Here is a 24,944-nt window from a genome sequence, read left to right as displayed (position 1 = left end):
AAATTTTTATCTTAATATAGCTTCTTTTATTGATTAACCCCCAAATGGCAGCATACATTCACAAGAAATGAAGGACTACTTTATACATTGTGGCTTCTATCCCTGGTGAGTGGTGATACAGTAATATGGACAATCCTGTTGTAGAATCGGATAACAAAAACAGCTCAGTTCTTCACAGTTGAGGATGAATTTCAAAACTGAACACAAATGTAAAAGGAAAAACTATTCTTCCTCTGCCTTACTGTATAACTAGCATTAAGCAAAAACCTAATTTGTTATCATGTTACTCAGTTCATCTCTGCCCTAGGAACTCTAGAAAGGATGGCTTCCTCTGCTCGGTTCTTCTTTTCACTATTCTCTCCAACATAAACTGACAAGAAACCTTTCAGAACACCAACGTGGGTTAAAGACTTGAATCTTGTTTATTTGCAAAAAGCTTCCTCGCCCCGGAGAATCTGTGCCACATTCAACAACTCTCAGCGGTTGAAATTCCAAAATGGCTTGAAGAAAATATTTAATGAAGATTCTGATGACAACTTGATTTCTATTTGGGATAATATGTATGTTTATTAGTATATATAGGTGGAAAGTTGCTTAGTAAAATATCGTCTGGAATATCAAGAGTTGTACGTAAGGAGGAAGTTCTGTGGGGTTTGGGTTTGGCTGTAGACATAGGCATTTGAGTTTTGATCACATGGTTATGTCTAAATGATATCAGATTCTCAAGGACCAAGAAGTTATTGAGTCTATATTGGTGGACATTATGCTTAGAGATGTGCATAGAAAAGTCACTTGTTGATTGAGTCACTGATCCATTTTCATCACAAAACACGCTTCAGACTCGGACATCTGTATTGTTGCCAACATCTATGATATTATTAGGTTGAACTTCCACATCAGTCGGTTCCATTGTTATCTGTGTTCTGATGAAGGTAGGGAATGATGTTAATTTGAAGACAAATGCATGTGATCGTTCACAAGGTAATGGCCATAGCTCAATAGGACTCGATGCTGAGTTCCTCTTCACCACTCATTTCCATCTACCATATACAGCTTCATCATCTATATATACCACACATGACCGATCAAGTTCATCACCTACAAATCAAGTCGATATATTCCTTCCCAACAGAAGAATCAAACTTTTCCTGTTTCCGGAGTGCTTTCAATCTTCTTTCTTGTTCTTCCACTTAAGAAAATATATAAGCCATGGGGTTCCGCTTGCCTGGTATTGCTAATGCCAAGAGAAGTCTTACTAGATCTCTATCTGCTTCAAAGAGCTTAGATATCCCAAAAGGCTACTTTGCAGTCTATGTTGGGAAGAGCCAACAGAAAAAGCGATTTGTGATTCCTATATCATACTTGAACGAGCCTCTTTTCCTTGATTTGTTGAGTCAAGCTGAAGAAGAGTTTGGATATGATCATCCAATGGGTGGCATCACAATCCCATGCAGTGAACATACCTTCCTAAATCTCACTTCGCACTTAAGTGAATGAGTGAACACCAAGGAAGTGAACATGGGTTTTCAAAGTCATATGCAAAGCCGTGTCATATATGCACAAGCTCGCCAATCAAGAAGAAGAAGAGGCACTGGTTAATTATCCACAATTCTTGAACCTCCTGAGTCCTGATGAGGGGAATCTTCTACAGTTTGGAAGCTACTTTGAGTTGAGCTGAAAGTTTGAATTTATGAAGCTCACCAATGGTGATGCAGCATGAATATGACTCCATTGACCAGAAGTCCTGAATGCAATGTTAAACTCAAAGACAACGAATTCTTTATTTGCTCATCCACTTTCTTGTCTTATCTTTGCATCATCTGATTTATGCTATTGAGTTTGTTTAGCTCTCACCAAATGGCATCAAATTTCCAACAAAATGAACTTCTATTTCTGTGCTATTTGATCCGTGCCCTACACGTATTGTGGATCTTGAATTACGCCACATTTTGTTGGATTATGCCAAAGTTTACAATAAAAGATCTATCAAACAATTAGATGCTGTTAAAAAGTTCTAAACTATTCTCCAATTACCTATATTAGTCTAGAAGTTGTAGATTGATCTAGAACATGTAGAGTCATCATGTAAAATCTAGAGTTGCTATAGGGTATTCCGGACCATGATGTAGAATGATCATGTAACACAACTACACAAGGGCTAGAATTATCTACAAACAAATGTTTTTGGTGTTAGTAGTCCACCAAGGTCGGTTGAGACATATATATAAATATGTCAATCAAGGAATCAAATAAGCAAGCAGAAGCAAGTTAGTGAACTAAGCTAGAAGTTCAAAGCCTTTCATCTGTTCTTATCTAAATTCAGCGTCCGTCTCTTCTTTTTCAAATTTAGTGTTCTAGAAGTGTGTGGATGAACCTCCTAGCGTAGGGTTTTGGGTTCCAAACTCTTTCAAAAAAAAAAAAATTAGTATTCTACTACCACTTTGGCCTATACTCAAGTTTTAAACTCTGTCCTAGCTCCCATCCTAACTAGTCTCTTCCGCATCAAATTATAACAGTGGTATCAAAGCCACAAAATCCAACAGTGGTATCAGAGCTTATTGCGGTCATCAATTTGGTACATTCCATTTGTGGCCTTCACCCTGTCTACCTCTACCTCCAACCAAATATATATTCCTTTTCTCATCTTTAAGGGATAAAATTATGATTTTTGGAGTATCAAGATGAGGACCTTCTTCATATCTCAAAATTTATGAGACATAGTAGACAAAGGGTTCTCAACTCTGAAAAATTCCACGGTGAAGCAGTTGAGGCAAGAAAAGAAAGATAAACAAAGAGATCCAAATGCACTTTTGGCATTCAACAAGTGGTGGACGATGCAAACTTCAAGAATCATGGAGCTACTACATTAAAGGAAGCTTCGAAGTTACTAAAGAAGTTTTACATAATTGCAAAGGTACGTTTTGTCAAACTAAGACTATGAGGAGAGATCTAGAAAATTTGAAAATGAAAGATACTGAAATCGTTAAAGATTACTATTTCAAACTAAAGAAAATAGTGAATCAATGAAGAACCTATGGTGAAAAAACTGGTGAGAGTGTGAGACTAGAGTGGTAGAACCTCACTGAAATAAATGACCCAATAGTTACTGTCGTCGAACATTCCAAAGATATATCAACTTTTTTAGTGATAGAATTAACTCTAGAAAAAAAAATTCTCATTAGCCTCACTAAAATAAATGACCCAATATTTACTGTCGTCAAACATTTCAAAAACATATCAACTTTTTTGGTGATGGAACTAAAGTATTGAGTATTTTTTTTTCCTACCACTCTAGTCTCACTAGTTTTTTCATCATAGGTTCTTAATTGATTTATTATTTTCTTTAGTTTGGAATGGTAATCTTTAACGATCTCAATATATTTCATTTTCAAATTTTCTAGATCTCTCCTAATAGTTTGTAGTTTAACGGAACGTACCTTTGAAGTTATATAAAACTCCTCCTTTAGTAAATCTCAAGCTTCCTTTAATGTAGTAGCTCCCATGATTTTTGAAATGTTTGCATCATCCACCGCTTATTGAATGGCGAAAAGTACATTTGCATCTCTTTGTTTATCTTTTTTTTTCTTGCCATAGTTGCTCCATTCAAAAATGCTGACTTAATTCTGGATGATGAAATCAGACATTGGGTACGTAAGAGAATTTGCGACTTTTCAAGGCGCGAGTCCTCGAAACGCAACCAATGGCAAAACCTAGTTAATTTGCTAGTACGCGTATCTAGACTGCACATCTCTCTATAGAAGGCTCGAAGTTGAAATTGAATGAGATGCATTTACTTGGGCTAGCTTTAGGTCCCAAATGTGCCCAAATGCGCCGATGTCACCCCATTTCATCTCTTGTCGAAGCCTTTTTCTTTGAAGCCTTGGTCTCTAAGATCAAACTGCACAAAGATAGATTCTCGGATTTTATGATCTATTTCGATGCAAAACAATTGTCGATGTCATTGAGGACGATGGTGTCAATGGGGAGATGAGACTAGGAAGTGGAAAAGAAATCACGTGAAAGAGCGAAACAAAATATATGATTTTATTGGGTTTCATATTTTAAAGCTGTATACTCAAATATGCAAGTGCTTTGTCTAGTGACTAAAAAGTCATTTTTGTTACTTAGAAAAGAAAATCAAGAAGTATCGATCCACAATTTCGTTATTCAAAATGTATGATTCAGTTAGGCTTCACATTTCAAAGTTGTATACTCAAATATGTGAGTATTTTGTGTCGTGGCAATCTCAAAATACTACAGCTAGACTAAAAAAAGTCATTTTCATTACTCAAAAAAGGAAATCGACACACCAATGGCTATTTTTACGTAGTAATTGACACAATTAATTTAACCTATGAAATATGAAAAAGTCTATTTTTACTGAGGCGCGTGGAGGAAATCACTGTTTTCTTATAATACAGATTACAGAGAGAGAGATCACCAAGAAGGCCCAAAAGGAGGAGGCACACACTCGTCATCTCTCTCTGTTGGTTTTCGATTCGATTCGATTCTTCTTCTGCGCCTTTCTTGTTCGTGTTCGCCCTCAAATTTTTAGGTACGAATTTCACTTTTGGGATTCTCAATTGGAATTCAATTGAAGGAATTGGGATTATGACGTCTGAATTGAATTGGTGCTCTAATCGTTTTGGGTTTGGCATGTAGCTACTGTTTAAAGTTAAATTATTGATTTTTTTGATGAAATTCTGATTCTAATAGCTGGTTTTCAGTTCATATGTTTTTTGTTTCAAAATTTTGGTTGTTTTTTCTTACTGGAAAGTTGAATTAAGTTTCAGTTATGGTAGTATTAGATTTATATGGTGGAACATTGTCGAAACTCGAAAGAATACTCCCAGGTTCAACTTCATGTTCTCAAAACACTGCCGTATATGTCCTGCCCAATCTACATGCATGACAAATTATAGGAATGAAAAACAGCTGTTTTCAAAAATCATAGACTGTAAGAAATAACAAATGTTGTTGTGAATCGTCTACATGTGTGCTGCACAGTTAAAAGAAACTAGCATCAAATTGGATTACATTAAAAACACAAATCTTCCTGCAAGGGTTTTTTTTTTTTTTTTTTTTTTTTTAATTGAATAAGGGATTGGGCGATATTAGCTCCTCAGAGGCAAACGATGTAGGGAACAAGTCCCACTCTCTATCCCAAAGGAGAGGGGTATTAAACACTTGCAAGATTTGTACTGGTCAATCTAGTTTCTTAATTGGTTTTGTTCTTCACATTTTCATTTGATTTGATTTTTCTCCTAAACCTAAAGTTTTCATGTCACTGTAGTGTGCCTTTCATGTCAGCATACTGTCAGACTTGGATAAATCAATTCTCAAGTATTTGTGTTTTAAGACCTCCTCCTGAATTGGATAGATTCAGGAACTCTTTCTTGTTTTTGGATTTAAATCTGTACGCATTATTTACTTACCTTATATTTCTATGAATGTTTTATGTTTCATTGTTGTTCTAGGAATTTAAACTAAAAGCATTATTTGCTTACCTCTAGAATTCTTAGGCAACCTACAAGTATTCGGAATTATCCAATCTGTTTCAGTGGACAGACAGACTTGACAAAACCTCCTAAATCTCTTTGTTCTCTTCCAACTTCTATTATTCTTTCTTCTCCATACCTATGTTCTCTGTTTCCATGCTCCTACATCAGTCGCTGGATTCCATTTGCATTGTAATTTGGAAGCCTACTATACTGCCTAAGTTGCTGTTTCGTACTTTACAGGGTTTTGGGATGAAAATCAGTAAAACAGAGGTGAATTTGAGGAGGCTGCTTGCAGCTGCTCCTCAGCAACAAAACCAGGCAAAACTTTCGCATTATGTTGCTACTTTACGAGAACAGGTAGAGCAGCTAGCTGAAGAGAGAACACCGGAAGGGTTACCTAGAGTTTCAAAGGCTGTTTTGAGTGACTATTCAGAGAAGATCGAAGCCATAGCTTTGAAATTAGCTGCCCCGTTGCCTAATTTGCAAGAACCCCAGGAGTCCCTGGCAAGAATTTCGGTTAAAGCAAAGTCTTCTGAAACAGGAGACAATCAGAGTCCCCATTCTCCAGGTCTGAGAAGAAGATTTGTGCCCAACTCAAACATCCAAGATGGAACTCGTGAGACTCTTAGTGCAGATTCTTCGGCACCTGTCAAACTTGACGCTGCAGCTCAAGCACACATTGAAAAGCATAGGAGACTTCAGGAGGATTTGACTGATGAAATGGTTGGGTTGGCAAGGCAACTTAAAGAGACTAGTCTCATGATGAGCCACTCCGTGCAAAACACTGAAAAACTACTTGACTCTACAGAGGAGGCTGTAGAAAGGAGCTTGGCAAGCACTGGTCATGCCACTGCACGGGCATCCGATATATACTCAAAGACCTCCAAGACTTCGTGTTTCACATGGCTTTTGATGTTTCTAATGACATGTATATTCATCATGGTGGTACTTTTAATTCGTGTCACTTAGAGTATCCTTAGGTAGGAAGACGGACAGGTTTCACATGGCTTTTGATGTTTCTAATGACATGTATATTCATCATGGAGGTACTTTTAATTCGAGTCACTTTGTGTATCCTTAGGTAGGAACACGAAGACCGAGACACACAAAGAAATTAGAATTACAGACCTGGTTGCTGTTATACATCTGCCAATAATAATATAACTCAACGATGTTGTAGGTATACAGACCAAAGTACTCTGCGAATCAACAAGCGATAAAGAAACTTTCTAGATTTCCCCATGATTATTTGAAAAGACTTAGAATCCAGGGATTCCAAAGTCATTTATGCGGGATAGAGTTTGCCATTTGCATTCTAGAAAATACGACGAAACTCTAGATAATGGTAATTGATTTGCGTGCAAAATCTTGACTTTGTTATGATATTGGATGATTTCTTCATATTCTTATTCAGGCTCAATTCTGTAATTGAAGATTTTTTTTTTTTTTTTGGTTGTGTGTGAAAAGGGAAGTAATTGAAGAATTTAAGAATCGAGGTTTTGATCTTACTGACTCTGCAGCAAGTCCTTAGATTCTAAGCTCTAAGCTCGGGATAAATGTGATGGGAACATTGTGAGAACACAAGTAATTGAAATGCAGATTTCACCTCCTTGGAATAAAAAGGAAAGAAAACCAAAAATGAACTACATCTTCAAATTACTTTCCGAGTACTATGACAAGTACTATGGTACAAAACTTCTTGTTATTTCCTACTTCTTTCTGCCAAGGAAAAATAAAATGGCACGAAAGCAGGGAAAATGAGTTGGTATGCATCATAAATATGGATAAGCTGTAACACTGCAGGGTTTTTAGCTTTTTGTCAAGCGAAGTGGATCAATTCTTGAGAATATTACAGAGGTGAAATTTTAAACGAGAATCACAAAACCACCAGTAGACTAATCTCCTTGAACACATCCGTTCTAAGACTTCATAACACATCATGCTTTGAGGGTGAGTGTTTCGCATTGGCAGGACCAAATAGCAACTCCAAGCAGAAGTTAGGGCCACATATTGATCTTCCTTTCTTCCCAATTTTATCCAAATCCCGAACAGTGAGCTGTAATCATGCAACCTTAAATCAAAAACCTGTAACTTCTGTTGGTGCCAATTTCGGCATCAACGAGTCAACGGAGGTTCCGTTGAAATCCAAATGTAAAGTGGTGGGGTTGTTTTCTTCAAGTGGGCCTATCTTTTCCTTCGATTAGTTTGGCTACGTGAGTAGCCCTGGTCGTCCACTTGTGACTGAAGGTATGCCCTGGTAGTCCTGTGCCTAGCCTTGGTCATTCACCTCTTGTGACTGAAGGTATGGCCTCGGGCTTCCTTCACCTGATCCTGGGCCACCAAGCTACCTTGTTTGGTGAAACTTATAGTCTCGTCTCGGACTTCCTTCACCTGGTGTTGGGCTTCCTCCACCTAATGTTGGGCTTCCAAGCTCCTTTCTTGGGTGGAACTGATGGCTTCATGCCGGGCTTTCTCCACTTTGTGTTGGGCTTCCAAGCTCCTTGTTGGGTGAAGCTAATAGTCTCGTCTCGGACTTCCTTCACCTGATGTTGGGCTTCCTCCACCTCGTGTTGGGCTTCCAAGCTCCTTTCTTGGGTGGAACTGATGGCCTCACGTCGGGCTTCCTCCACCTCGTATTGGGCTTCCAAGCTCCTTGTTGGGTGAAGCTGATAGTCTCGTCTCGGACTTTCTTCACCTGATGTTGGGCTTCCTCCACCTCGTGTTGGGCTTCCAAGCTCCTTTCTTAGGTGGAACTGATGGCCTCACGTCAGGCTTCCTCCACCTCGTGTTGGGCTTCCACCACCTCGAGTTGGCGGAGCTCTATGGAAAGGACTATGCATTTTGGCATAGCTTTCGGAGAGAAGAGAAAGTTGAAGTCCCCCTCAGCCTTGTGAAGGCTGGGTATTTATAGGAGAAGAGGGTTGAGGTGGAAAGGGAAAGGCATGGGCTCAATCCCATAAAATCGGGGTGTCAGCCCCCACTCTCTGCTTACTGACGCTCCAGGATGGATTTGACAGAGTTGGTGACAGGTGTCGTCATGTAAACCACCCTTTGTCCTCGAATCACTGTTGACATGACAAGGGAGCCATACTGGGTGTCGGAGCTTGACACGTGGAAAAGTTGGTGAGAGTTGGTCCTTGATGTGTACTACCATGTCTCCTTGACTGCGTCCAAGTGTGAGCCTGAAGGTCGAGGCTTTAGGCTTGGAAGTCGTGGTCATGATCCTTAGAGGTTGAGGCTTCTAAGCCTCGGGAGTCGAATTCTTGGCCTTGGAGGTTGAGGCCCCTGATTCCTTCGGACTATGCTATTCTAATAGCCAGGTCACGATATGCTTTGACCTCACCGTCCAAGGTGACAAGTCAATAACATGGTGACTGTCCAAGACCTAAGAGGTGGAGGTCCAAGGTTAAAGACTCGGCATACCATGGTTAGGCATCTTACTAGTCATGGTTATTTTCATCTTAGGATTATCTTTTCTTTCTCGATGAAGGGTTTAAGTGCGTTGAAAGGTCAGGGTCCTACGTGGACTCTTTGACATTTCAACGCGTACCACGTGGAATGGGTTGAAAAGTCAAAAGTATTTGTCGAACCAAATTTTGACATCAACAACTTCTTATGTACATTTTATGAACCTTCATGTTTCCTGGTGTTTTCAGGAAAGAAGGCAATACCTGTAGCAGGCTGTTCTTAATGAAAGTGGTGTTGAAGCAAGCGTAGAAGAGACGCCCTCCATTCATTTTTTTGATAGAATATGACACGCACATCTCCGGTTACCTTTCGAAGCAATGTGATTAACCGACTAAGAGACATACATTCCACAACATCATTGAGACAAAAGTTTCTACTCGATAACGGTTATCAACTTACCTGTACAGGCTTATCAAAATAATATTCAAGATAAGCCTTCTGGTATAGCATGGAACTTTCTGTATCTATTTGAACAACAACACGAGGTTCGTCTGAATCTGATTTCTTGTCTTCTTCATCACCTTCAATGAAAGAGAGATAATAGCGAGGACTGCTAGTTCTCGAATACCCTTTCTTGATTTGTTTGCATGAACTCCTAGAAACTTCTGTTGATGGACGATAAATCTGACCCGGAATCTGTTGACATGGATAGGAAATTTTCTCTCAAGTAGATAGAAGGAAATACTTAAGATGGCTAAGAATTTTCTTGGCGTGGCCACACCTAGATTCCTATGCTAGCTAATCAGAACATAGAAAACAGTTTATAACTCTTGCAACTCAGAGACCACAAAGAAGATCTTATTAATGTTAAGTGTGTCATAACATCGGATTCTTCGTAGTTCTCTGCTACACGTCTGAGGTAAGTTGACTTCAGGAGGTTTATCGTCGACTTCCGAATGGAAAGAAAGACATTTTTCCCAGTACCCTACATAATGACGTTGGCTTGGTATCGAGACCTGTTCAAGTACATATAGGTGGCAATGTACTTCTTATTGTATCAGAATCAATTAATTAAAAAACACGCCTTGAGGCGCGCTTGAGGCCTAAAAAGCGAAAATCAACACCTAAATTGAGTGAGTTTCGATGATAAGGCGGCGACCAAGGCGGAAAAAGCGACGCTTGAGGCGTCGTAGGCGTACGCGCAGCGTTTTTTTTGTGTGTGTCTTTTTCCGAGACGACGTCATTTTGATTTTTGAGGTTTAAAGACTTCTAGGTCGCGACATTGAGCAGAGTATACATCATCGCCTCCCCTTTTCAGCTTTCGCACTTCCAAAGCTGATGCAAATCTCTTAGATTATCTTTCTCAACGATTTGGCTGTAAAGGAGACTAAGGAGACTATTTTAGAGCTTGGAGTTCCATTATTGGAGTTTGATTTGCAGCCTTCGAGTTCGACTTGGATTTGGATTTGGATTTTGGAGTTCGATTTGGAGTTCGACTTGCAGACAAGATTTGAAGGTACAATTCCAATTGATTTTCACACTTTGAGTTCGATTTGCAGACTTGGAGTTCGATTTGCAGACTTGAAGAGGTGCTTGCAGATTTGGAGTTCGACTTGCAGACAAGATTTGAAGGTACAATTCCAATTGATTTTCACACTTTGAAAGTTTGAATGTTTAGGCTCTGCTTTATAAAGACTTTGTGAATATAATAAGATTGTTGATTGTTACAACTATTAAGATTGTTGCTTTGTATAATTGACTTGTATCTGAAGTTTTGAACCATTATTGCTTTGTATCATTGACTGAATGCATATATGTTGGTTGGTATTGTTCAAATTCCCTACCCAGATTGTTATTTTATATGTAATTGATAGGATGTTATGTTTAATTGTTTAATGCAGCAATTAATAATGAGTGAATGACAATTAATAATGTTATTTTGGTTGCACTTAATGTTTTTTTGGTTGCTCTTAATGTGACGACAAAAATTTATATTGTAAGGCTTACGCCTTATGCGCCTTATGCCTCAAGGCTGCAAGGCTCTCCCGAAAACGCCTCAGGTATGCCTTCAGCGTTTTAAAACATTGATCAGAATCACAAAAAGCAACGCTGAAACTAAGCAATTGATTGTGTACGTAGAGACTCTAGTTTTATCACTAGATAATGATCAGTGAAAATGGTTTTTTTTTTTTCTGAGAACGAGAATGTGACTTTAATTTGTATTATATATACCTAATGTGACGTGACTTACTCCTTCATTATTGGTGGTTCGTCTATGAGCATAGAGTTGAAGTGCTTCCTCTGCTGACATCCCACGGTAGACCAGATACGCGCTTACCATTAAGCCTGTTCGACCTTTGCCTGCCTGCAGCCAAATCATAGTGAAGAACACAAATATTGAAAGTACATTACGACTGGTACGTAGTTAATAATTTATCTAACAAATAATGTTATTGGATCAAACGACAAAGACGTTGCATGTTGAGAAAAAGATGTCTTTTGCTGGGTAACTGGTATTAGAGTTGCCAAACATATATCTATTCATTTATCAAGAGCAGGGTGTTTCTTTCTTCGTATTTCATCAACAAGCAAGCAATCGGTTACTAAACTCGAACAGCAGTTTGGTACATAAAACAAGGGGAAGCTCCTTTTCAACATTTTTTTTAGTATGGTGTGATTATTGAATTGGAGAATGGAATTAGATAGGTCATATCAGTTATAAGGAAAAAAAAATTAATAAAAGAGATCCACTTACTTATGGTCATCGATTGTCTAAATTTTTTTTACAATATGCTTACCATGCAGTGTATAACAGCAATGTTTTCCGGGTCACTCTTGAGCCATGATTGCACACTTTCGCAGAAAAGCTTGACCATTTCAAGAGGTGGAACATGGTTATCATCAAAAGGATACCTCTCCACACGGCCATAGAAATGCGATGGAGAGTAATGCTCTTCAATGCAGAGGTTATAGATCTAGAAAAACACAACCACATTCATAAACACCAGACTACAAATAAAAATAACAAGAACAAATCATTAAGGGGTCATTGATGTAATTAATTTAAGGACCAGTACCTTGTAATGTTCTGGATGCCTCATATCAAGCACAGACTTGACCTGCCAGAGATTATTTCGATACATTGCACGCATCCGCTCTGCACGGAACGACATTGCCAATATGCGGTCGGTGATGTAAGACATGTCAAGATCATAGCCAGCAACAAGCATTCTCCTCCGTTGCTTAGACACCAAGTTACGGATGTAAAAGCTGTTACTTAAGCATCTGACCAGTTGGTGTTGTAAGGTTAGGCTTTCAAGCTTTCCTGGCGCCGGCATGGCTTCTTCCTTAGTTAACTTCATTGCCATTTTTGCTTGCCGATGGTACAATGGTGCCTGATCAAAGATCATGCATGAAGAACTAATAAAATTCAATTAACAACAAAAATAATCCAAACTGCGTACCACTAAATTTGATTATGAGGTTCCTAGAAGAATGGTGTGTGTAATTCTGTGCCTGCAGAGCTGAACATTAATTGAGATTTGGGTGGAAGGGGTTGGATTTTGGAAGCAAATTCTAGGGCAAAACAGAATGAAACCCCCAATTCAAAATTTGGGGGGAACCGTAGAACTAGCTAGGAGAAAGAAACAATGTTTTGGGTCAGGGTGGCCAGAAGGTGATGACCCCCATTACTGTTAGTTAATTGGGAAAGGAGAAAGGGAAAGAAAAAACCTGATTGCGATTGAGAAATCAGAGCTAAATTTGGGTTTCTAGGCCCCCAAATTTGGAGGAAAATTGTTGTGCCAAGAGAGGGGGAAAAAAAATCAGAGGAAATTTGGCTGAGAATTTAAATTAAGGTGTGTTTTGTGACTCTTAATTAGGACCGTTTGGATTGGCGGGAATTTGGGAGTTGGGGGACTGTCCTGGCTTAACTTAAAAAAAACTATTAAGTTTTTATAGGCTGTGTTTGGCTGGTGTTGTGGTTGGTTGGGTTCGAGAACATGACTAGTTAGAAGCCTAAAAAACGTTTTGTAAAATACACTCCACGATAGAATCATAGAACTACTCGATCATGGAGCAATTTTACAACCCATTCAAAGACGGAACTAGAATTGGAAACCGGGTGGGCTGCAAATTGAAGTTAATTTTACGTGAAAACTGCTATTAAAATTTAAACCAAAATTCTTTAATTTAGAGCCATTTTCTTAATTGATGACCAAGTTAGATAAAAATTGGAACTAGGTAACAGGGACAGAGGCTAAAGTAAGAGGATGGAAGGAGATTTTTGACTTTATAGAGGCTACACACTATATAAAACCTGTACTTAAAATATTTTTTCTACAAAAATGAGGTGGGCTGCAGCTCAACCCAGCCCCAGTGGCGTAGCCAAAAATCTTTCTGAGGAGGGTCAAACTTTATTAACTAACAAATTATATTCATTTATAGTCGTCCTCTAAAAATAACACAATCTTTTGCCCAAAAATATATATATTAGTATAATATATATATTTTTATTCCCACCTACCCAAATTAATAGAAAGCCCCAAAATGAGGGAAAATTATTCCACTTACCCCAGTAAGAGATTTTTGTTTCCACCTACCCAAATTAATAGAAAATAACCATTTTGCCCTCAAACTAATTAAAGAATTACAATGACGTCATCAACATCAACCCCTCTCTCTTTCTCCTCCCGATCTGAAACTCGCTCTCTCATCTCTTTCTCTCCTCCTGATCTGAAACTCTCTCTTTCTTTCTCTCTCTCTCTCCACCTCCAGCCGGCGTCGATTCGGTCCAATCTCCACCTCCGGCAAGCGTCGATCCTCTCTCTCTCTCTCTCTCTCTCTCTCTCTCTCTCTCTCTCTCTCTCTCTCTCTCTCTCTCTCTCTCTCTCTCTCTCTCTCTCTCTCCACCACGCTGGTTTTTCAACGCCGGTGAGATTCTCGAGAACGATACCGTCAGAGCCGGTGAAGAAGGCGAGGATGTTAGTGATGGTTGAGATCGATCTCCTCGGCGGTCCAGAACGACCTCATCGGCGACGAATTGAAGGCTTTTGCCTCCCCTGGTTCCTTGCCCTCCGGTTTCTCTCTCTCTCTCTCTCTACCATGGAAGCTCCGGAGTTGGAGGATAAATCTGATTGAAACTCGTCGGAGCTGAGTATAAATCCGATTGGAACTCACCCAACCCGGCCAGTCGTAGCGCAAACTCGTCGTTCTCGGTGGTTGAGGTCGACGAACACTGGAATTTGGATGAGGAGTGAGATCTTCGGTCGTCAATGATGCCGGAGTCAGGGACTGTCAACAACCGCTGAAGAACAAAGGAGACGTGGGTGCCCAAATCGGATTTTTTTTTTTTTTTTAAGTAATGGGACAGAAGGAAAGAAATTTTTTTTGAATGTCTACTGGGGGGAAATAGACGTCTATTGGAGTGCAATACACGTTTTGAATTGATGTAATCTCCTTGTTTTTTTTTTCTGTAATCAAAATTTTATTTGTCTAAATTTAGGGAGATTAGTTCTCATTCTGGCAACTGAAAGTCCTATTAGGGGGCAATAGACGTCTATTGGGGAGTAATACATGACTGATAGTCTATTGGGGGGCAATACATGGCTGATAATCGTCTATTGGGGCCAAAAAAACATTTCCGGTGAGATTTTCAGCAAATTCCGGTGGGCGGCGGCCGGTGACCGAAATCCGGCGAAAGTTGGCAGATTCCGGTGAACAGTGACCGAAATCCGGCGGCCAGTGACGGGCTCCGGCGAAGTCTCATTTGGTTTCTCTCTCTTCCATTTTTTTTTTTGGGTTTTTGTCCAATTACCCTATTATTAGAGATTTTTTTCCCACTTACCCCATTAAGTTTTTTTAATTCCCTCTTACCCAAAACACTCTAAGGAGGTCTTCTCTAATACCCCATTAAGATTTTTTGTTTTTATTTTATTTTTAATACCATTTTACCCTCACCTTTGTTACTTAGAGAGAGAGAGAGAATGGAAGAGAGAGAAACCATAGGGAACTTTGCCGGAACCCGGTCACTGGCAACCGGATTCCTGTCACCGGTCGCAGGAATCCGGTCACCGGCTGCCGGATTCCAGTTACCGATCACCTGAATTCGGCCAACTTTCGCCAGAATCCGGTCACCTGCCGCCGGATTCTGGTCATCGGTCGCCCCCCACTGGAATTTCTGAAAACCTTACCGGAAAGGTTTATTGCCCCCAATAGATGTTTATTGCCCTCTAATAGAGAGGCAATAGACCTCTATTACCCCCCAATAAAGTGGCAATAAAGGTCTATTGCCCCCAATAGGTGTTTACTACCCTCAATAGACGTTTATTGCCCCCAATAGTCTATTGCCTCCCAATAGACGTCTATTGCCTCCCAATAGATGTCTATTAGCCATGTACTGCCCCCCAATAGACGTCTATTACCCTCTAATAGAACTTTCAATCGCCGAAATTAGAACTAATATCCCTAAATTTAGACAAATAAAACTTTGATTAAAGAAAAAACAAGAAGATTACATCAATTCAAAACGTATATTGTCCCCCAATAGCCCTGTATTGCCTCCCAATAATTTTTTTCTTTCAAAACTTCTGCCCCCATTGTACCAAAAAATAAATAAATAATTGATCTGGGAATGTCTTGGCGCTGTAGATATTAGACCAGTAAATGATGGATGTTATCACATACATGACAATGAAAGATCCAACAGCAGTGTTAACCGAGCCACACTACAACAAAAGCTAGCTAATCTAAAAGGCAAGAATTGCACAGAAAAAGAGTAATTGATAAAGTATTGAAAAAGAGCAAAGCAATACAATGTGGGGTCTAGTTGGGTATTGTTTCAGATCCACCTGCAACCAAGAGCATCCAGCTTGACTTTTTCACAGAGACTCAGAGAGTCATAGGCAAAGAGGGGAAGAATCATAAGAGAGAGAGTCTAGAGCCACTCTACCACCGGGCTCTAAATAAAAGAACCTTAAGTGCCAACTACATCAAACCCATCAATTTTTATTTCAACAACTAGGTCCATTTAGATTTACCGAAATCAAAACAAACCTTCTGGAACGATTCACCCTTCTTCAACCTCCAAATCCCACTTCTTCTCTCACCGCAATGGCTCCTCCCAAAATCTTACTCTACGGTGATGTCTCCAGCAACATCAATTAGCTCTTCAAACGAGTTGTCTTGGTCTCTCTCTCTCTCTCTCTCTCTCTCTCTCTCTCTCTCTCTCTCTCTCTCTCTTCGCTTTTGATTCAACTACTCAATATTTCATAATCTAACATCGTGGTGGCTTTTCCCGGCGGACGAGCCGGAGAGGCAGAATCTTCTGGAGCACAAGGTCGTCGCCGCGAGATTCTCCACAGGCGGTGGCTCTTCCTAGCGGATGAAGTCGATGACGAGCTCGATGTTCATGAGGTCGGTGGAAATAATCGAAGCCTTCGGCAAGTACCCCTGCTCCGACTGTCTTGACAGGGACGACGAGAGAGAGAGAGAGAGAGAGAGAGAGAGAGAGAGTGATCTGAAAGAGGAGAGATATCGAGGGAATAAACAATTTGGTTAAGGGTAAAATTGATATTTTGCTTGAAATAGGGTAAGTAGGAATAAAAATCTCTTGCTAGGGTAAGTGGGATAATTTTCCCTGATTTTGGGGCTTTAGGTCAAGGACCCTTTTTTTTTTCCCTCTCTCTAAGTAATAAAGGGGTGGGGGTAAAATGGTATTAAAAAACAAAATAAAAATCTTAATGGGGTGTTAGGGAAGACCTCCTTAGAGTGTTTTAGGTAAGAGAGAATTAAAAAACTTAATGGGATAAGTGAGAAAAAAATCTCTAAAAATGGTGTAAATGGACAAAAACCCTTAAGAAAATTTAGGTGTAATATTTCTTGTACTAATGCTGAAATTGAAAGATCCTTAAATCATGTTAAATAAATTTTGGAATTTAAGATGAATGATAAATATAGAAAAACTTATGTGTTACTTCAATTTAGCATATTAATAAAGAATCGTAAATATGCGCATATGGGCATATATCGATCAATAGGGTAAGAAAACCTTGAAAAGATTCGTATTAATTAGATATATGTAGTGTATTAATAGTGTAAAATATTATTTCATTCATTAAAGTTCAAGGATAATTAAAACTAATTAAGATAAATATGTATTGAATTTTAAAAATTGAGACTAATTAAGGATTTTTCGAAAATCGAGAAGGGTCAATTTTATTTCATTCCATTAAGATTCATAAATCATTAACACTAATTAAGGATTTTCTAAAAACCTAGGCTAGCTACGCCCTTGCCCAGCCCCCCTCTAGTTCCATGCCTTAGAGCATCTTTAGCAGACTCTCTATTGTGGCTCCTTAGCTATTTTGGAGAACATGTTTAGCTTTTTATCTATTTTAGCAGCTGCACCAGACTCCTAAGTGGCTCTCTATTATAACTTTTAGCTATCTCGCTCCTAAATATAGAGAGCGGGATGCGACTCTCTATAATTTAAAACATTCCTTTTAAGTTATTTTATATAATTTATAAATACATTTAAACTATTTAATATTTATTTAAAAAATAATATAAATTCAAAACTAGCTAAAATAGAGAGCATTGATGCAGACGTAATTCTAAAGTGGCTAGCTAAAATGACTTTTTAGCTACTTTAGCTAAAATTTGACTCAAAAATGGCTAGCATTGCTAAAGATGCTCTTAGCCCATTTCCTTACCTCCAAGATAGAATTTCTCTATAGAACTACTCAACAGATGGAAGACTAATATTTTGAGAGAATTAATTTTCGATCCATAATCAAACCCAACAATATAGGATGTTGCTTCCAGTTAATGGAAATTAGGTATCTGTATGACTGATGATCTACTTAAATAACAATTTAAAAGTACTAGATAGGTTTATGAGGCTATAGGCCACCAACTCCGAAGATTTCGGCAACAATTGGAACCTCTTATTTGATAATGTGGCCTTCATATTCTTGATTACGGTTTCAGAAACATTGCATGCATGTATACTTCTTGACCCTAAGATTTGAAATCAAGAGTGCATGTGTTCCTATGCTCAATCGACATATAGTACTAGACTACTAGGGACAGAATGAATTTTATCTCTGGGTTATTGGATGCAGTGTGAGTAGTGTAATAATTAAGGTTTAAAGAGTACGCGATTAATTATTCTTTATTGCTTTTTTTCTTTTTCTTTTCATTATTCATTGCTTCAAAAATTTATGTAATGAACGACTTCTTCACTTGAAAATTGAAGTAGAAGTTCTCGATCGAATGATTGTTAACCTAGATAGAATTGGATGCCCCTGTATGTTAGGTTAAGAGGCCCTTTCAGAATAGCCTATCAACCCATACATTTCATGCATCCACAGCTAGTCGCTATTGATTTTCATGAAGCCACTATCATTCAATTGTCTCTTCTTTCAACAGAAGCAGTCATATGCTTTAGGCCAATCACACTTTTCATGCTCAGTTGAGGTACATAATTGAAGCTACAGTTGCTCCTCGTACCCGATCGATATGCATCCAAAATTATTTTACATCTTTATACATTAATTCTCATTGTGCCTGGGGGCTGCAAAATTAAATTTAACAAAATATGCTTGATTTAAAAAGTTGATTCATTGACTGATATATTGGGGTAAATTAAAATTATTTTGAAAATTTACTATGAAAAATTCCTTAAGTTCGTGGCAACTATATACCATACACCTCTGTCACCATTCTCATTCTCATTCTCATTTTCATGCCACCATCCAAAGTTTACAATTAATGAAAATTTCTTATATATGTACATCTATTTTGACAATATTATCACTACTATATGACACACACAAAAAAAACACAAGAATTTTTGGGGCAATTGGTTATGTTTCAATTCCTCTAAATACAACATGATTATTACAGCAATTTGAGTTATTACCACGAAGAATTTCTGACATTTTTTCATGGTAGGAGAGGAAGATGAAGCTAGGGAATAGAAAGTTGAGAAATGAATTTCCAAACGGAGTATTCAGCATCTGGAGTCAACATACTACATACAATGTTTTAAATTTGTAATTAAATTTGAAATCAGTAGATGCAATAAATAATTTATGATAAACTATTCCTATCATATGAATAAACACTTTAGTTGTTTGTGTTCATTGTAAGCTCTTTTTATTGGTTAATATTGATGTATACCAATTATGGTTTTAGGCGAATATACAAGTTTGATTGTCGAGTCATGTAACATCTAATAGATCAGGGCTTTAGTTTAGATTTTTAGATTTAATCACATGTCATGGCATGTCAAACCTTGTCTACACCTTGTCAAATAAGATTTTTATAAGCTGCTCCAAATTGCAAAAATATCGACCGATTCTTCTTTATGATTTTCTCATTTTCCCAACTCTAAAAAATCTTTAAAAATAATCAGGTAGAGATTTTTGAGTTCCGTCAGTTTTATAATTGCTTCAAAATAATAATTTTTAGGTGTGGGAAGATTTTGGTGATAAAACAAGAATGTACTATTTTGACTAAAAAACTATGTGCTATAGTAGTAAAGTTCACAGTTTTGAGTGGTAACATGGTTTCGGTCAAAGTTTTTCTATGTCGGGAGAAAACTCTAAGATTGTTCCCACAGGATTGGAATAGGTCATCTTTCGGGATGTACTTAGCTTCATTTGAGAAGGCACCGTTAGCTTTACTTAACATGGGTATTGTTAGCCTCACTAGACATGGATACCGTTAGCCTTACTAAATATATATGGGCATCATTAGCCTTGCTTGCATGGCGTGACGGTAGAATATTATGTAAATATTTACTTTCCTTGTTTATGTAGATTTTACATATTCTTTATAATTGTAGGAGATATTGTCCTATTAGGATTACATTTGTATCTCTATATATACCTCCTCCTATTTGAAGATGAATAATATTGAAGTACAACAAACACATCAAAGTCTTATTTTCTACTTGGTATCAAAGCCAAGCCGAAACCCCAAGCCCGAACCATTGAAGACAAAGATATCTTGAAGTGCGAAACTGAAAGTCAAAAGTCAGCATCACCAATTGAATTGAAACTGCTGCACACTTTTTGGTTGATTCAACCTAGCCGACAAAGACACCCTGCACCCTTAAATTAAGTCTGCCCACCTTGTTTGAGTAAGTCTGCCCACCTTGTTTGAGTAAGTCCTCCCTGCAAGTTAATTAAATCCAGCCAACATTGACCTCTTGACCTCCTGCTGTTTGCAGCTTGGTCACGTGTAGGCCTCTTATTTTTTGGTCAATGGAAGACGACGTTGCCACCCTTGCGCTCCACAACATGCCTCCAATCATCAACCATTATCATACCACTACTCAATTAAGATAATTCAGCGTTTCCAATGGGCGTTGCCTTGAGAGAATCCAACTATACCATATGGGCACCTCTTATGAAGATAAGGATTGGAGCACGAGGAAAGGTCGGCTACCTTACTGGAGCCAAAGCTGCACCAGATGAGAACTCTCCTGAATTTGAAGTTTGGGCCACAGACAATGAAAAAGTGAAGAGTTGGCTCATTGATTCTATGGAGCCATTACTCATGAATCGGTATATTCGCCTCCCAATAGCCAAAGATGTTTGGGAAGCTGTTGAGAAGACTTTTTATGAGGATTCTGATGAAACCAGGATTTTTGAATCAAATAAAAAGTGTTTTGGAGTGAAACAGAATGGCCGGACTTTTCCTACCTACTACAATGAATTGGTGGGAATATTGATTCAAGAGATTGATCAGCGTATGGCCTCCCAAAATAACATAGTGGCTGCTGTTGTTCAAGGGACTACTACCATGGCAAGAATGCGAGTTCACATGTTTCTTAGTGGACTCGATTCAGAGTATGATCAGGTCCATGGTGAGATTCTGCGCAAAGACCCGACATTCAACTTGGAGCAAAGCTATGCCTATGTTTGAAAGGTGCATTCTGATAGGCAAGCAATGGGACACGCCTCTGAATCCTCTGTCATGGTTGTCCAATGCAAACAGGGTCCTCTCTCAGGCTTCTCAACTCCTTCACCACGCCGCCCTCCGGGTAAGACAAATCCATATGCAAATACAAAGTGTCCGGTCTATGGAGATTTGGGTCATAGTAAGCAACGGTGCTATGAAGTAATTGGCTACCCTGATTGGTGGGATTTCACCAAGAAACTGCGAAAGAACCTTGGAAAAGCTGATGTGGCTACTACAAAGGAAGAGCAACCATTCAATGCCTCTGCTAACATAGCACAATCAGGTATGAAGGGTAAGGTATCTATGAATAGTTCTTGGATAATTGATACAGATGCATCTGACCATATGACTAATGATCCTAGCCTCTTGAAAAAGCTGAAACCCTCCTCTCAACATATTGTTTCCACTACTGATGGTACTCCAACTCCGGTTACCGGAGAAGGCTCTGTTGCCCTATCTGACACATTAACCCTTGACTCTATATTAGTTGTTCCTTCCTTAGCATATAATCTCCTATCTGTTGGCCAGATTATTCTAGCACTAGCGTGTATTGTGACTTTTTTTATCCCTCTTTTTGTGTGTTTCAGGACATTCTGACTAGGCGAATTCTTGGTTATAGTGTTAGAAGGGTGAAACTCTACTACTTGGATCTGACAGAAAGTGGAGAGCAATAGCTGTTAGGACAAGTGAATCAGGTCAATGGGGTAGAGAATGCTAAGGAAACAGTATGGCTATGGCATCGTCGTTTGGGTCATCTGTCTTTTAGTTATCTTAAAAAACTACAACCTTATTTGTTTTCGGTTGTTAGTGCTTCATATTTTCATTGTGATATATGTGAACTGGCTAAAAGTCATCGAGTTTCATATTCACCTAGTCTTAATAAAAGTCTCATTCCGTTTATGAAAATTCATTATGATGTTTGGGGCCCTGCCAAGATCCCTTCTCTTTCTGGAGCTCGATATTATGTGACTTTTATTGATGATTGTGCTTGTATGATTTGGTTGTCTTTATTGAAGAACAAGAGTGACGTGTGTTCTAAGTTCAAAGAGTTTCACAAGATGATGTCTACACAGTACCAATAGCCTATTCAAGTTTTTCAATCTGACAATGGCGGAGAATATGTTAATGGCCCTATGCAGGAGTTTATGCAATCTCATGGAATTCGACATCAGACGTCGAATTCGTATACTCCTCAGCAGAATGGATTGGCAGAAAGAAAGAATCGGCAGTTGTTTGAAGTTGTTCATGCTTCCTTATTTAGCATGCATGTACCTCGTGAATATTGGGGAGAAGTTGTGAAGTCCGATGCCTACCTTACTAATCGTACTCCTTCTCGGATGATTAAATTTCAAAACCCTCAACAGCAACTTCAGAAACTTCTGTCACTTCCATCGTTACCTAACCTAGAGCCCCGTGTGTTTGGGTGCGTTGCCTATGTTCATATTCCTAAGTCTCAACGTAGCAAGCTTGATCCATGTGCCCGTAAGTGTATATTTGTTGGTTATGCTGAATTCCAGAAGGGTTATCGATGTTATGATCCTCTTACTGGCACTATACATGTCTCTCTTGATGTTGCGTTTCGCGAGTCCGAGTCTTATTATTCAGGGGGAGCTTCGGGGTCTTCCCTTCAGGGGGAGAGAGATTGTGAAGGAAATCTCGAGATTTATTTACATTTGAAGAATTAGAAGCCTTGGAATCGAGATTTGGGGTTGGAAAGTCTCCAACACTAGAAGTTGGAGCAGTAAGAAAAGAAAAAGAAATAGAAGCTGGACTGATTGGAAATGAAAAAGAAGCAGAAGCTGGACTTGGCGGTGGACCCGTGGCCTTGGAAAAAGAAATAGAAGAGGTACCTGTGTTTTTTGAAGAAGAAATATAAGATGGCCTTGACAATGGCAGTGGGCCCATGGCTGTGGGGTCCCCATCCAGCCAACACCATGACCGGTTGAACAAGAATGCATCCCAAAGTGGATTTGTCCCATCTAGCCGATATTATGGCCTACATGACCTACCCGTGGGGTCCTCATCCAGCCAACATCATGAGACATCCAGCCGACTTCTTCATGACCAGTTGAATAGGACAGATACTGATGAATTACCCATTAATCAGCTCAGCCGTGACTTACCGAATGAAGACAATATAATTCAGAGTTCTCACCTGTCAGAATTTTTACCCCCCTCTACATCATCAACTGAAGGATCCGCTGCGAATGTTCCTCCTCAGGTACCTTTAATTTCAAATGAATCATCTGGGGTAGATAATATTGAGTCTAGGAGATCAAGAGGGTTACCAAGGGTATTCCTAAGAAACAATATGAACCAGACATCATATCCAAAGCTAAATATCCTATAGCTAATTATATATCTAACCATAGGTTGTATGGGTCACATACACTTGTTGTTGATCAATTATCTACTATATCTATTCCTAGTAGTGTACAGGATGCATTGGCGGATCCTAAGTGGACTCAAGCCATGAATGAAGAACTAGAGGCCTTGCAGAAAAACTTGACTTGGGATATTATGACTATGCCTGCTAGCTAGAAAGAAGACTGTTGGGTGTTTATAGTGAAACTTAAAGATGATGGGAGTGTTGACAGGAACAAAGAGAGATTAGTCGCCAAAGGATTCACCCAGCGCTATGGAATTGATTATGAAGAGACATTTGCCCCTGTAGCAAAGATCAACACTGTTAGAATATTGATTTCACTTGCTGCAACTAAATATTGGCATCTACATCAGTTTGATGTGAAGAATGCTTTCCTTAATGGAAACTTGGAGGAAGAGTTGTATATGGATATGCCGCCAGGAGTCAAAAATATACCTTGTGATACTGGCAAGGTTTGTAAGTTGAAGAAGTCTCTATATGGTTTGAAGCAGTCTCCTAGAGCTTGGTTTGGAAGGTTCTCTAAGTCTATGAGGATGTTTGGTCATAGACAGAGCAACTCGGATCACACCTTGTTCATCAAGCGTAATCGAGGTAAGATTACCGCTCTGATAGTATATGTTGATGATATGATTGTCACAGGGGATGATCTGAAAGAGATGGAGGCACTACAGGAGTATCTTTCTAAGGAATTTGAGATGAAGGACTTTGGACAATTGAAGTACTTTCTTCGAATTGAAGTAGCAAGGTCTAAGAAGGGGATTTCTTTATCCCAACGTAAGTATGTACTTGACTTGTTAGCTGAGACCGAAATGCTTGACTGCAGACCCATTGAGACACCGATTGAGATGAACCATAACCTCACCATCTATCCGGATCAGGTTCCAACTGATAAAGGAAGGTACTAAGTCTAGTAGGAAGGCTTATTTATCTTTCTCATACTAGACCTGATATTGCTTATGCTGTGAGTGTGGTTAGTCAATTTATGCATTGTCCCAGTGAAGAGCATATGGATGCGGTGTATTGTATTCTGAAATATCTTAAAATGGCACCTAGAAGAGGTTTGTTGTTCAAAAAGAAAGATGAATTGGAAGTTGTGGGGTACACGGTTGCAGATTGGGTTAGTGATAAGACTGACAGATGGTCTACATCTGGATATTTTACATTTGTTGGAGGAAATCTTGTGACTTGGTGCAGTAAGAAATAGAAGGTTGTTGCTAGGTCGAGTGCGGAAGCTGAGTTTCGAGGAATGGCACATGGAGTTTGTGAGATGCTGTGGATTCGTAATGTGTTGAAAGATTTGGGTTTTAAACTCAAGAAACCTATGGACTTGCATTGTGATAGCACATCTGCTATTGAAATTACTCATAATCTTGTTCAGCATGAACTGACTAAGCATGTAGAGGTGGATCGACACTTCCTTAAGGAAAACCTAGATAGAAAGATTATTTGTTCCCCTTGGTTCATACAAAAGATCAATTAGCAGATGTCCTTACGAAATGAGTGTCAAGGAAAGTGTTTAACAACTTAATTGACAAGTTAGTGCATAGATGTCGCCTAGACAGAAAGATTATCTGCTCCCCTTCGTTCATACAAAAGATCAATTAGCAGATGTCCTTACGAAATGAGTGTCAAGGAAAGTGTTTAACAACTTAATTGACAAGTTGGGCATGATCGACATC

The 24,944-nt window shown here is 38.9% G+C and overlaps 2 protein-coding genes across 2 annotated transcripts; one reads left to right on the top strand and one right to left on the bottom strand.

Moving 5' to 3' along the window:
- The first annotated feature begins 2,240 nt into the window (after positions 1–2,240).
- Positions 2,241–6,624, top strand: LOC112167773. The gene is made up of 2 exons (XM_024304849.2): positions 2,241–4,555; positions 5,742–6,624. Exon 2 carries the CDS (start codon positions 5,751–5,753, stop codon positions 6,468–6,470), a length of 720 nt encoding a protein of 239 aa, XP_024160617.1. The 5' UTR covers positions 2,241–4,555; positions 5,742–5,750; the 3' UTR covers positions 6,471–6,624.
- Positions 6,625–10,884: 4,260 nt separating this feature from the next.
- Positions 10,885–12,625, bottom strand: LOC112163774 (phosphatidylinositol 3,4,5-trisphosphate 3-phosphatase and protein-tyrosine-phosphatase PTEN1-like). Its single transcript, XM_040519786.1, has 5 exons — positions 12,374–12,625; positions 11,987–12,304; positions 11,708–11,884; positions 11,142–11,274; positions 10,885–10,975 (listed from the first exon to the last, which is right to left on the bottom strand). Exons 2-5 carry the CDS (start codon positions 12,275–12,277, stop codon positions 10,929–10,931), a joined length of 648 nt encoding a protein of 215 aa, XP_040375720.1. The 5' UTR covers positions 12,278–12,304; positions 12,374–12,625; the 3' UTR covers positions 10,885–10,928.
- Between the last annotated feature and the right edge of the window lie 12,319 nt (positions 12,626–24,944).

The sequence above is a fragment of the Rosa chinensis genome, chromosome 5 (genome assembly GCF_002994745.2).
Source record: "Rosa chinensis cultivar Old Blush chromosome 5, RchiOBHm-V2, whole genome shotgun sequence".
Taxonomy (NCBI): domain Eukaryota; kingdom Viridiplantae; phylum Streptophyta; class Magnoliopsida; order Rosales; family Rosaceae; genus Rosa; species Rosa chinensis.
This window is presented reverse-complemented; position numbering and strand designations above follow the sequence as displayed.

Coding starts and splice junctions, on each gene's coding strand:
- LOC112167773 (XM_024304849.2), top strand. CDS start 5,751: ATGAAAATCAGTAAAACAGAGGTGAATTTGAGGAGGCTGCTTGCAGCT.
- LOC112163774 (XM_040519786.1), bottom strand. CDS start 12,277: ATGGCAATGAAGTTAACTAAGGAAGAAGCCATGCCGGCGCCAGGAAAG. Junction 11,275..11,707: donor TTGCTGTTATACACTGCATG/GTAAGCATATTG, acceptor ATTTGGCTGCAG/GCAGGCAAAGGTCGAACAGG. Junction 10,976..11,141: donor AGTAAGTCACGTCACATTAG/GTATATATAATA, acceptor AAAACGCTGAAG/GCATACCTGAGGCGTTTTCG.